General features: G+C 40.2%; 1 protein-coding gene and 1 long non-coding RNA gene across 2 annotated transcripts; one reads left to right on the forward strand and one right to left on the reverse strand.

Annotated features, from left to right (window-relative positions):
• The first annotated feature begins 7,172 nt into the window (after window positions 1–7,172).
• Window positions 7,173–7,535, forward strand: LOC134677231 (uncharacterized). The gene is made up of 2 exons (XR_010100016.1): window positions 7,173–7,274; window positions 7,401–7,535. It is a non-coding gene; the product is annotated as an uncharacterized LOC134677231 (long non-coding RNA).
• Window positions 7,536–7,665: 130 nt separating this feature from the next.
• LOC134677230 (zinc finger protein 33B-like) lies at window positions 7,666–12,247 on the reverse strand. The gene is made up of 2 exons (XM_063535663.1): window positions 11,853–12,247; window positions 7,666–9,316 (listed from the first exon to the last, which is right to left on the reverse strand). Exons 1-2 carry the CDS (start codon window positions 12,059–12,061, stop codon window positions 8,764–8,766), a joined length of 762 nt encoding a protein of 253 aa, XP_063391733.1. The 5' UTR covers window positions 12,062–12,247; the 3' UTR covers window positions 7,666–8,763.
• Window positions 12,248–14,290: the final 2,043 nt, after the last annotated feature.

The following is a 14,290-nucleotide window of genomic DNA, read 5'->3' on the forward strand; positions in this document are numbered from 1 at the left end:
CAGCTCGTGACTACTTCTTCTATTTTCCTATCCATGTTTCTTATGTAGTAATCTTTGCTTATAGCTTCCTTCATCTTTCTCATAGCAAAATGACCGTTACTATGCACCTTCTTGATTACTTCTTTCTCCATTACCTTAGGCACCACCAGTTGCCGTTGGTCTCCTTTGTATAGTATGTCATTTTCTAAATAAAAGTCATTGTAACGCCCATCTTTCAAAATCAGCTGTTTAATGGCATTGAGCTCCTCATCTCTTTCTTGAGCTTGACCAATCTTCTCATGTAGGCTTACTACTGCGGCCACATATGGGTTCCGGCTAAGCGCATCTGCGTGCGGCATCTTGGCACCAGCTCGATGCTCTATCTCATAGTCATATTGGTCCAGTAGTAACACCCATCTTGCCACTTTTGGTGTCAACTCCTTCTTCTTCAAAGTGAGCTCAAATGCTTGACAATCTGTCACAATCTTAAAATGGATACCGAACAGATAGTGGTGGAATTTCCTCACACTTTCCACTATAGCTAGAGCTTCAAGTTCATAGCTAGAATATCGACTTTCTGCTTCACTCGTACGTCTACTTCTATAGTATACAGGGTGCAGTTCTCCATCTTCACTGGCCTGCAGAAGTATACCTGCCAGAGCCTGGCTTGACGCATCTGTGTGAAGTTCGGTATGAAGCTTCGGGTTGAAAATCTTGAGAACTGGCTCACTCATCAACTTCTGTTTCAAAATATTGAATGCTTCTCGCTGCTCAGGACCAAAAATAAACTTTGCATCCTTTTTCATCAAATCTGTTAAGGGTCTGGCTATCTGTGCATAGCCCCTTATATACTTTCTGAAATATGAGGTTAATCCGATGAAGCTTTGGATCTGCCTGACATTCCTGGGCTCAGGGTATCGCGCTACTGCTTCCACCTTCTCTGGACTTGGCTGCACTTCACCTTCTTTAACCAGATGGCCTAGGTACTCAATCTCTCGGCATATCAACTTGGCCTTCTTCCAGTTAATTTCAAGTCCATACTCCGCAGCAACCTCCAACACCCGTCGCAGCCTTAGCAGGGCATCTTGCTCCGTCTGGGCTGGAATTATAATGTCATCTATGAATACCATCATTACACCTTCTTGCATCAAATCTTTAAATATAGTGGTAATGAACCTCATGAAATACTTCGGACTGACTGATAACCCGAAAGGGGCTCTCAGGAACTCCCATTGGCCGTGATGGGCCACAAATGAAGTGTAGGGCACAGACTCCTTACTAATCTTTAAATGGAAAAACCCATTTTTAAGGTCTAACACACTGAACAACTTAGCGTCTCTCAACTTGTCAATCAAATCCTCAATCAGTGGCAGGGGAAACTCATCTTTAACCATCTTACTGTTCAACAATCGATAATCAACACACACTCTGGTTGAACCATCTTTTTTCTTGACAAGGACTAGCGGGCTACTATATTCGGAATAACTCACCTGTATAATTCCTTTTTGCATCCACTCATTAACCTGTTCCTCTACAATGTTCTGCTCCACTATGGAAAGCCTTCTGGGACGCTGCGCCACTGGAATGTCATCCTTAAGAATGATTTTCAGCTCGATCGGCGCCTCCCTAGTCTGCACGGGTTCGTATTCGGCGACCAGGCGCTCGACCTCTTCCCTAACGGTACCATCGCGTACGTGATCTGAAACAGTGAACACCTCACACACACATTCCACACGCGCCAGCCATCCCTCATCCTCAAGTGGCAAGAACTTTACGGAACCTTTGCACATAACCATGGTCACAGTGTCAAGAAATTCCCGACCTACAATACATTTATACGGCATACAATCATTAGGTACAACGTGAAATATAGTATCGTCATAGCGCGTCTCGTCGATAATCAAGTTAGCGTAGAACTTGCCGTAAGGAAACACATCTTTCATTCCGAGTCCGGTAAACACAGAATCGTCATCGCACATTTTCACTTTAAGTTCGTCGAAAGAGTCCTTACTTATCAAGTTGAATCCACTGCCCGAATCAATTAACGCCGATATTTCCACTCCGCACAAATTAATCGACTTCATCGGCTTTTTCTTATAAGTTTTCGTCTTCGCATCGTCATTTTTAGTCGCAATGTTTACATCCTGCCGGTAACTGTCAACGCTGTCATCCGCCATATTGACGTCTGTCTCCTCATTGGCCAGAATTCCAAACATGGCCGACTGCCGACGAATATCCACCGCTGCAGGCTGCTTTACCGACGGAGATGCTTGCTGTCTCGCTTTCTCACCCGCGCCGCTTATGCGAGACTGCTTTACCGACGAATCCGCACCGCCAGCTGAGCCGCCAGCCGCGCCGGCGCCGCCGCCGCCGCGTTCCTTGGATTTCGTTGGACACTCTCTGCTTATATGACCAAAATCGTTGCAAAAATAGCATTTCACCCCTCTAGTACATGTTACCGCCAGATGATCTTCTTCACCACACTTGTAGCACCTTTTTCGACTGGATGATGACGATGAACTATTATGCTTCGTGTCTTTTTCTATCTTATTAGGTTTAGCTTCTTTATCTTCTTTCTTCGTTTTAGTCTTCATTTTTTCATACAAAAGCAACTTCTCCTTGAGTACGGGATAAGTAGTAGCCCCGTATAATATAGATTTATTCGGTTCGTAGTCCGTAATGCCGTCAACGATGTATTGTATCGCGACGTAATCCGGAAACTTAGCTCGCTTACCGAGCTCCTTCATAATGAGCATGTATTGGTAGCAAGACTCTTCTCTTCTCTTCTTTCTGTTGCCCATGAGCTCGTGCATTTCCTTAGTGTTGATTGCATCCGGGAACTCTTTAAGCAATGCCGCCTTGAGCTCGTCGTACTTCTTAAAGGTTTTCTCGGACTGTAACCATAACGCCGCCGTGCCCACCAAGGATCTACGCGCCACTACGAGCTTCTGAGCCTCCGTCCAGTTGAAGATTTCTGAGTTATCTTCTATATCTTGCGCCCATTTCGACGCTGTGTGTGCTTTATCATCGCCGCTAAACTTCGTGATACTGTCCGTCATGACAGTGAGATTTAAAAGACTAGCACACGCGTCCGCCATTTTCTCGTCTTGAATATCTGTGTTTAGAATATTCAAAATGCTATCTTCGTCTTGATCGTCGTACATCAACTTCGTTTTTGCGTCGTGTCGTCGTGTTGGAATGGAGAACAATCTTTAGCCGTGTTCTGGTACCGCCGCCGCCTTTTCGCCGGTACGCGTTGCGCACGACCACGTGCCACCGTCGTTCAACTTTTTGGTTTTTCGAGGCAATCCCGGACGAGCCCCCAAAATTATGTGGGATTATGTTAGGCCTCGTAATAAAAACCAAAACTAAACTTCACTTGTTTTATTTAAGTAAGAAAAACTAATTATTTAGAATATTTAACACCTTAACGCACGTTTGCTCGCTCACCATTCAAATCGTTCTCCCCGTCCCTTTCGCACCTCTTGTCATCCTTCTCTCTCCCTTACGTTCCGTTTCACGCTATCTCCTTACGTTCCATTCCTACATGTTTATAAATATTTAGAAAAACGCACTTAATTTTTTTAGAAGTTGGCAGAAATGAAATATAACGACTATAGATTAATAAGGTGTTGAACTGTTTTTGTATTTATTGAGAATGTCTGTGAAAACAAATTATAAATGAAAACATTCACCGTCTTGAGTTGGGTGGCACTTGAACCCACGACCACCGGATCGCTAGTCCGGTGCTCTTCCGTCTATAGTTCGTTTTTTTAGCATTAGAAAGGAGGTAAGCGATTTTGACATGTCATTTTATTGAAAAACTTTTTTTTAAAATCAGTAGCTATTATGAAAGCTGAAGAATATAAATTATCGTATTAGAGTCATACTAATTGTTACATATTTGCCGTGACTTATTTTTAAAACGTGTTTTTAGGGTTCCGTACCCAAAGGGTAAAACGGGACCCTATTACTAAGACTTCGCTGTCCGTCCGTCCGTCCGTCTGTCTGTCACCAGGCTGTATCTCACGAACCGTGATAGCTAGACAGTTGATATTTTCACAGATGATGTATTTTTGTTGCCGCTATAACAACAAATACTAAAAACAGAATAAAATAAAGATTTAAGTGGGGCTCCCATACAGCAAACGTGATTTTTGACCAAAGTTAAGCAAACGTCGGGCGTGGTCAGTACTTGGATGGGTGACCGTTTTCTTTTTGCATTTTTTTCCGTTTGTTTTGCTTTATGGTACGGAACCCTTCGTGCGCGAGTCCGACTCGCACTTGCCCGGTTTTTCAATAAAAAGACACATTAAAATTGTTTACCTTATTTCTGCAGACGTTTTACCTTGATACAAAATCAATGTATGTGAAGCAGGGATGTTGCGAATATTCGCATCCGCACGCAATCGCGGAACTTTCGCATTATTTTCAACATCCGCTTAAAATCGATGCGGAGCTTATGCGGATGCGGATGTCGAAGTCGGTGCAGGAACGTCTTAGCGGCGGCGTAAGTGCTAGGTAATTTCGTCAGTACCTATAACGAAATCGTCTAAATCCAGAAAAGTCGGCCAAGTTACTGTTTATTAAATATAACGCACCTATATTCTTGCACAAATACTAAACGTATCGTCTTTTTTTTAATACTCAAAGTGTAGTATATTACGTTTTTTAAGTTACCTAATCTTGACATCCGCATCAGCGGATGAGTCTTGAAATATCCGCATCCGCGGATGTCAAAAAATCTTCATCCGCAACATCCCTGATGTGAAAGTGTAGATTCATAAGATGTTTAAACGGTATCGTCTTCGGTCGTCCCATTCGTTTTTGGTCAAGTTCTTAAATTAGTCCTATTCTGCTTTCGTCACTCATTCTACATTCGTCACAATCGTCGGTGGCTTTCAATGTAGAATGAGTGACGAAAGCAGAATAGGACTAATTTAAGAACTTGACGAAAAACGAATGGGACGACCCAAGACGATACCGTTTAAACGTGTATAATATTTTACCTGAGAATTAGTCTGTAGAGACAAGTAAGCTAAAATAAACACACATTTGTTTATACTTAGTTTATTAAACTACATCAGGCGTATCTCACTCCGCGATTTCGTCGCTTTGCTACAGGTAGCTAAAAGTACATCCGTTCGACCCCAATTTTGGGGTTTGCCATAAGCCGCGCGTGGCGCTGTCGCCACCTAGCGGCCATATCTGTGCTGATCGTAACAGACGCGTTTTGTTAAAGAGTGAGTCTTCTGTACCTAGTACTATTATTTATTCTGTGACTACATGTTTGTTTCTTGCTTCCCCTTCGAGACCCTAATGATAGTGCATATTAATCGTTGGTTATCATGAATAGTGGCATAAAACAAAATGAAATGCCGTTCAGTTTAAATCTTACCAGTAAAAGATAGAATATTAAATGCAATAGCATTTCATTTTGAGTTGTGCCACTATTCATGATAAGCAACGAATTTGTACACTTTAGAAAAACACATTCATTCAGGCGAAATAAACCTTATTTGTACAGTTTTTAGGGTTCCGTACCCAAAGGGTAAAACGGGACCCTATTACTAAGGCTTCGCTGTCCGTCCGTCCGTCTGTCACCAGGCTGTATCTCACGAACCGTGATAGCTACTATAGCTAGACAGTTGAAATTTTCACAGATGATGTATTTCTGTTGCCGCTATAACAACAAATACTAAAAACAGAATAAAATAAAGATTTAAATGGGGCTCCCATACAACAAACGTGATTTTTGACCAAAGTTAAGCAACGTCGGGAGGGGTCAGTACTTTTTCTTGTTTTTTTTTTGCATTATGGTACGGAACCCTTCGTGCGCGAGTCCGACTCGCACTTGCCCGGTTTTTCTTCTGCCATACTGCAGGGCAGTTTGTTGGCAGAGGGAACTTTAAAACATAGATGGGTAGACTTAGCTAATTGCCTAATTTCGTTATCTGCCTCTCTATCGATCGAATATGCAAGAGTGATAGAGAGGCAGAAACCGAACTTTCGATTGTCGTGTTTCACGGTAGGCCATGTGATTGAGCTAGGGACGCCTTCTACGCAGAGTTTTGCTTAATATTCCCTTTTTTTTTACAATTATGGCCTGGATGCGAGTCCTTTAAGCCAAATTCCCTATTTTCGTAGAAAGCGTTATTTCAGCTATATTTTCTTGATTTTTTTTTAGTTAAATAATTCGCTGAAAAAAGGGGATAATAAAGGTGATGAAATAGGGGGGGTTGTTTTATAAGTTATTAATGAACTTAATGTGCTGTACATACTTAGCTTTAATCTATTACACAATAAATTACAATTACAATAAAATAAAATTCCATTTTCATTACGATTAATATATTTATATATTTCAAGTATTTCTCACAAACCAAATAAAAATATAAGTATTGACGTTCACAATGATCAAATATTTACAAATAAAATAAATACTATACTTAAACAAGATATTGTAAGACTTTAGTTAAAAGCAAACGAAAAACATTAACCCCCTTATTCATAAACGTCTACTAAAGTTGACAAGCCGATAATAATCGTTTGTCCCTTTCCGACGTATTGGTATGATAAAAAGGGACGAACGATTATTATCGGCTTGTTAACTTTATTAAACGTTTATGAATAAGGGGGTAAGTGAATACTAAATTAACCCCTAAACTACCTAGTAACACACGTGTGAAACTAACTCAATTTGGTTCGTAGTGACTCAGTATCACACGTGTGCTACTGTAGAGCAATTTGCTTAGCATTAGTTTTTTGTATGTTTTTTTTGTATTCAAGTGAAACAACTTATTATGTCACTCCTTGTCGTGGTTTTATACGTGTCCCTGGAAAACTCTTAAAACACCGATTATTATTGTATTTACATTTACCAAACCGGCATGTCTATGGTAGTCAAGGTTAGGAACCGGTTTTTCTTCATATAAAAATTACCGGTATTAATTACGTTCTTTTTCGTTCTTTGGTTTATTATTTAATTTTTAATGGGACAATCTAATAATACGAAGTTGTTAACTAAATACGTGATTCAGTTCTACGTAATGAGCATTAAATAATTTAAAATATTGGGCTCTTTCGGGTTTTACAAAAAACCCGGTTCCGAGCCCTGATTGTAGTTATAAACAAGGCTCGGGAACCGGTTAAATTTCCAAACCGTTATCATGTACCTTGGCGCAAAAACTTTTTTACTACGCTTGAAAAACTGTTACTTTTAAACCGGTTTTAGGAAAACATTTCCATAAAGTTGTGAATTATGTTTAGAAAAATAAAAACCGGTTTCTTCCTATGTCGGATGTTTAAAGGGGCCCACTGATTAACAGTCCGCCGGACGGTATCGGCCTGTCAGTTAGAACAAAATTTTGACAGTTCCGAACAACTGACAGGCCGATACCGTCCGGCGGACTGTTAATCAGTGGGCCCCTTAAGTGGCACACCACCAGGCCGGATTATTTAGGTTACAATAAAGTTCTTAAAACGTTCGCGTTCTTATGAAAGTTCGGAGGAAAACCGAAATAAACCAGTATTTTATAAACCGGTTCCGAGGCTTGGTTAATAGCCATTTCTAGAATGGGTCATCTAATATTGTCCCTTGGGACACGGGATAGAAAAAAACCAGACAAGAAAAACAACACTTAAAAGTTGAACCACCCATTTACTTAGTATATTGTGATGTGATGAACATATGAATGATATGTATTACTAATTCGGATCCTTCTGTGATTTATAAATGATAGTTAAGTAGTATAACTAAGTGGATAAACCCGCTGTCAGGGGGGCGAAACTAATCGTTTCGGGCATGCACGGCTCTGTTCGGCTCAGCATTGCTCCGAGCAATTTTTAGCTTTGCGTGTACGACCACAACAATAAATTTGATCCTAGTATTTCCATTATACACATTTCAAAGTGCATAATAAATTAGAAGATTATTAATATTAAATTGTATCTGTTGTGTGTGCCCAATGCCCATTAGCGGATACTATAAGCACAGAATAAATAATAGTACTACCGTACAGAAAGGAAACTTCCTACAAAACCGAAGTTTAACAGCGGTTCAGGGACGAATCATGCTGTCCCTGTCTAATGTATGGCACTATCTCTTTCGGCTGTTTAGGGTTGTCAAAATTCAAGTAATTATCTTATCTGTGGTTGTGCACGCAAAGGGACGTCAAGTTGTGCCGGCCCTAATAATTGTTCAGGGTAATGCTGCGCCGAACGGAGCCGACAAAGCCCGAACTCTCTATTTTCCAATCCCTGCTATACCTAAGTACAGACATCCTTATGACGTAACTTCATAATAATAACAATTAAAGACAACCCCAAGGCAATGAACCGATTTTGATTAAATGTGTCTAGGAACCAGTGCAAGTAAACCGGTTTAAAAAAAACTGCATTCAAACCTGTTTACAATCTAGTGTCACAGACAAACGCACATACATAGCAGCCTAACTTATAATACCCTCCTTTTTGTCTCTTTTTCCTCGCGTTGTCCCGGCATTTTGCCACGGCTCATGGAAGCCTGGGATCCGCTCAGCAACTAATCCCATGAAAGCGACTGCCAATTCAATAAACTAGGCCTTATTGGAATTAGCCCGGTTTCCTCACGATGTTTTCCTTTACCGAATTGAGACTGGTAAATATCAAATGATATTCTTACATAAGATCCGAAAAACTCATTGGTACGTGCCGGAGTTTGAACCCGTGACCTCCGGATTGCAAGTCGCACGCTTCCCACCAACGCCTCCTAGGCTGTTTGTCGAGGGTTCAACTGTAAAAAAACTATGATAATTCGATAGGCTTTAAACTTTGCACACTCTCAATAACAATGGGTTTCCTCCCTTTCCTTTTAGGTACTTTATTACACACGTGCTGTAAAAAGAAATAGGCTCTTTTAAAAGTTCTCTTACAATTATTACACTCATAGTTCCTACCATAGTTATTAGTGTGTTTCTCTTCCATATGTTTTTTAATTGTGATTTTCAGATACATTTTCCTACATATATGACATTGTACTTTAACCCTAGACCTATTATGGACTGGATATATACTAGATAAATCTGTTATTTTTGTGTTGGTATCACTGACTTTTATACCCGTGTTCTCGTCAAGTTTCCTCATCACTAGAGTGTTGTGGCCGGTTTTTTTTATTTCCAGTACACTATTTGAATTTAGAACGTTTTCGAACCACACTTGGTTTATTTTTTTTAATTCGCAGTACGGAGTCTTGGCTTGTAGGTTGAAGTGTTCTCTCCGTATGTGGTACGTGAGTTGGAACCTCTGGTTGAATGTTTTCTCGCATACTTGACACTTGAAGTTTGAGGCAGCTTTGTAACTGTGAAAAAAGACAAATTTAATTTATTTATAGCCTTAGGGCCCCCCCACATCTGGCGTCTTTCGAGCGTCGGCGTCTATAATTCTATGGCCGACGTCGACGCAACTGCGCAGCGACGTCATTTTCCATAGCGCTGGACCGACGCCGACGCTCGAAAGACGCCAGATGTGGGGGGGGCCCTTACATCAGAAATACATTTTATACTATATCTATAGTTTTCCTTAATCTACAATAACCGATTCTGTGTGCCTTTGCGCAAAGGCCTCCACCAATCCTCTTCACTATTCCTTATTTTGCACTAATCTGATCCATGTTTCCTTCCAGCCATGTCTTCGATTTCATCGGATCATCTTTTTAATTACCTACCACTTTTATGTTCTCTATGGTGCTAGAGTGTTACAATTATGCTCAGTTTATCTCCTCCTCTAATAGTAAGGGCCCCCCACATCTAGCGTCTTTCGAGCGTCGGCGTCTACAACTCTATGGCCGCTGCTCGACGCAACGTCGACGCAACTGCGCAGCGACGTCATTTTCCATAGCACTGACCAGACGCCAACGCTCGACCCCACATCTAGCGTCTTTCGAGCGTCGGCGTCTGTCGGCGTCTGGTCAGCGCTATGGGAAATGACGTCGCTGCGCAGTTGCGTCGAGCGCGGCCATACAGTTGTAGACGTCGACGCTCGAAAGACGCTAGATGTAGGGGGGGGCTAAGTCCAGCCCACTTCCGTTTCAGTTCACTTCTATTTAATTAATTATAAATAAATAATAAAGGACATTATAACACAAATTGACTCAGCCCCATGGTAAGGCCAAGAAGGCTTGTGTTGTGGATACTCAGACAACGATAGATATAATATATAAATACATAGAAAACAACCGTGACTCATGAACAAATATCTGTGCTATCACACAAATAAATGTCCTTACCAGGATTCGAACCCAGGACCATCTACAGAGTCACAACCCACTAGGCCAGAACAGTCGTCAAATTTATTTTGAGCAAAAAGAATTTGAAATAGAGAGTTACTGTCATGGTAAACTATGTAGCTACAGTTCATTTACTGCCATCTTTCGACAGAAGATTAATACTGTTAGAACGCCATTTGACCTTGATTCTTTCACTGATATGTGTCAACTTGTTAAATATTAATATTAACGCCATCTACTCGAGAGTAGGCTGAAGGTTTTGTCTATGCCCTATACAGGGTAATTTTTGGACCATTAGCCATATTGTGCGAGGTGATTAGGTAGGCCATACTGAACAACTTTTTCTATGGGACCAACTCTGAAATCACAAAATTTTTTTTAGCCGTTTCATAAGTTTGATCGAGTTGTTGACGTTTTCTAGGGGAAGGCCAAATTTTTTTTGGGATTTCAAGGTTGGTCCCATAGAAAAAGTTGTTCAGTATGACCTACCTAATCCCCTCGCACAATATGGCTAATGGTCCAAAAATGACCGTAGTTATGCAGAAAACGATCAACTCATTTTTTTTTATCAATGCAGAAAGGGGCTGTCCATAAATTACGTCATCGATTTTTGACGATTTTGGACCCCCCCCCTATAATCATCCAAAAATCATGCTTCAAATGACCCCATTTCCTCCTACTTCATGCTACCGTCATCCGATGCCCAGACACAGGGCCCCTCCCTAAATTGAAATGACGTAATTTATGAATAGCCCCAAAGCGACCAAAGCTACTGAGTTAGTATGTAAGTCACTTTGACAAAAATAAAAAGTTGGTCGCTTTCTACAGAACTACAACGGTCAAATTACCCTGTATATTTTAACCCAAACAGCTAACTTTTTATCAAGCACTTCTGCATTGTGATCCATAGCGTGATTTCCACCGTAGTCTACAGTTACAAGCACATAGTTCAACTTGATTCACTTTTTAAATTGCCAGAAACTTTTATAAGTATTTTATAACACAATGATCATAAATTCTGATAGGTATTTTTTATGGCTAGACCAACTAGATAAGGCTAGTCTGTTAGTAACGGCGCATGTCGTTGCACATGCGCCTAAAACATAATTTTAATGCACTTTGCTCATACAGAACCAAGTAAATCAATACTGAGTTCAACCTGGCCTCTTTTCCTACAATTTGACATTTAAGATTTATGCAATCTTATTTTTGATTTTGATGCTTTTTACATGGTAGGCGTCCAATGGGAGGCGTCGAAATGTATAAAAATAATATAGGTACTTACGGAACGAACCAACCAACACAACAAAACAGGCATATATCCTGTATCTATTCAATTTACTGTGCCCTTATTAATGTTTAATATCTGGGAGACCGAGAGCTTTGCTCGGAAAACATTTAAAACCTCAAAAATGCGCGTTTTCCCAGAGTTAAGGTTTAGAATCGATTTATCGCCCCCGAAAACCACTATATAGCAAAATTCATCGAAATCGTTAGACCCGGTTCCGAGATTCCCGAAATATATATATAAATATACAAGAATTGCTCGTTTAAAGCATGTTTAAAGGCATTAGATAGATGTTTAATGGGTTTTTTTATTAATATGTACCTGTAATCGCCATGGATGCGAGCAGCGTGCGTGACCAAGTTGCCCCGATTTTTGAAAGTTATTTTACACCACTGACATTTCAATGAGTTCGCCACACCACAAGTCCGCAGGTGTTTCGATACCGTGTATTTTGTAGTGAACAATTTATTACAGACATCACAAATAAAATGAGTTTGGAGGCTGCTTGTTAGATCGTTATTTTGTGCCATATTGCAACATAATCAATCAGTCCGTTGGTTTCATTACGTGGAACCGAAGAGAAAATAACACATTTCGATGCATGTACATGATAAGATAATGAATATTCCAAGAAAAATTACACTTCAAGGTCGTGTATATAGTAATTTATTTACAATTTGCAAGTTGAAAACAACTTTCGATTGGTATCTGGTATTGGCGATTGACTGGGTGACAGCTGACAGCGACAGTGTTGCTGTGTTTTGAAAAACACTGCCAAGACTGTGTTGGGCTATACCGGACTACTGCAAGCTTGCGCGTTATCGGACTACTGCAAGCTTAGTGCCGTCAAAATTGTATAGCCGGACTTAACAACTTTGTCAGTAGAAAAAACGCGCAAAACGCAATTTATTATGAGACAATTGCCATTCGCGTAACAATTTTTAAAATTTGCTCTCTCGCTAAGCAAAGGTATCTGGTATCGGATTATACAACCCAATCTGCTACACGGATCCCTTGGTTTGTAGGGTTAATTATCGCCAGATCGGATATTGTTAAGGCCCCAGTACACAATGGGCCATCGCCGGCCACTCCAAGGGACGCAGCCTTGCGGTAGAATGAGATAGCAATATCACTTGCTCCCTCTAACGCATAAATGCGTCCGTTGGAGTGGCCGGCGATGGCCCATTGTGTACTGGGGCCTTTACAGCTCTCAGGCTGCGTTTCGGACACATACCACTTAGTTTCGGATTCATAATGGGTAAGAACCAGACCAAACTGCATTGAATGTGGGGTAAAGGAAGATGTGTTCCATATATTAGTGGAATGTGTCCAAAACGAGGTTGAGAGGTAAATTTCACGCTAATACAACACAACCACAACTGCAATTTATCTGACAGGTGAAGTGTATTTTTTGATTTTAGCCTACCCGCATTCAAAAAAGGCAAGGAAAATATATGAAATTGTTAACCTGGGAATTAAGCGTAGATGGTTTGTTTTGCTAGGTCACAATAAGGGTGACATTTTCAATTGTAAAAAGACCCTTTTTACAAAATAAATATTAAATAAAAAACGCTCTCACTTAAAGCCAGTTCAGACGGGAATAATTTTTCGCCAATCTGATTAAATTGTCTGATCAAATCAGGTGGCGGTGGTGTGGACGCACACGTCAATTTGGTTCCCCGATCGGTCGATTTGATCATCCCGTATGGATGGGCTTTAATCTTTAATTAAAGGCAAGGATAATTTATTAGGGGGATTAGGCTTAGCCCCCATTCGCACGACAGCTTTTTCAACGCGCGTTAAAAAAGCGCTTGAATCTGTCCGCACTCTAAATTCGATTTAACGACCAAGGCTTAAAGTCGAAAATTCAACAACGCTTGATAAAAAGCGTCACCACTGTCGTGTGAATACATACATGGCTATCCATTTGTGTCATTCAAACGCTTTTTTAACGCGCGTTGAAAAAGCTGCCGTGCGAATGGGGCCTAGTTGGTGATATTCGAACGCTTGTTATTAAAATTAATTCCCGAACTCGCTCGCTCGCCCGCTCGCAAACGCTTGGAGAGGCCTTTGTAAGGCCAAACATTTCATGGCTGTACAGTAACTAGTTTTGTACTCTGGCAACTTTCGTTGATGTTTGACGTTTTGACAGCTGCTTTGCTGATTTGTTTTCCTTTATTGAATTGGTTTTACGGTAAAATAAAATAGTAAAAGAAGAAGAAGAAGAAGAAAATTTAGATTGTATCCGCAGCTTTTTATTAAGAAATTGCAAAATGGTGAAAAATAAAATGATTGCTAAGAGCTGCCCGAAGTGTCATTCTCAGGTAATATTTTGACTCTTCATTTTTAATCTTTTAGAACATTATTACTTGTGGATTATTCATTTAGATAAGGTAAGTACCCCTATTAACGAGGGGGTTAAGCAACTTTTACAAAGACAGCCAAAAATGAAACATAAGCTGGCTCTGTATGAACAAATACATATTTTTTTATGACAGTTTGTACATTGAAATTTATATTTCATTCGTTTTTGGACTTATTTTGGCCAGTTAAATAGGAATAAATAATTATTAAACCTAAAACGTCGAAATCGCCTATTACCGTGGTAATTGATCATTGCTACCCAAATACCGCGGATAAGGGTTCCTTTTTACGAGTGTAGATAAACCCATCGCATTTTTAGTTCCTTCTTTATATAAAGAATCCTTCCTAATAGTATACCTATTTATATTTATTTGACAATAGTAGTTAAATAAATA

Source organism: Cydia fagiglandana, chromosome 26 (assembly GCF_963556715.1).
Source record: "Cydia fagiglandana chromosome 26, ilCydFagi1.1, whole genome shotgun sequence".
In the NCBI taxonomy this organism is placed as follows: Eukaryota; Metazoa; Arthropoda; class Insecta; order Lepidoptera; family Tortricidae; genus Cydia; species Cydia fagiglandana.

Excerpts from the sequence above, each read along its gene's own strand:
- LOC134677230 (XM_063535663.1), bottom strand. The coding sequence starts at position 12,061 with ATGGCACAAAATAACGATCTAACAAGCAGCCTCCAAACTCATTTTATT. Across the intron at positions 9,317-11,852 it reads CGCATCCATGGCGATTACAG|TTACAAAGCTGCCTCAAACT; the intron begins GTACATATTAAT and ends CTTTTTTCACAG.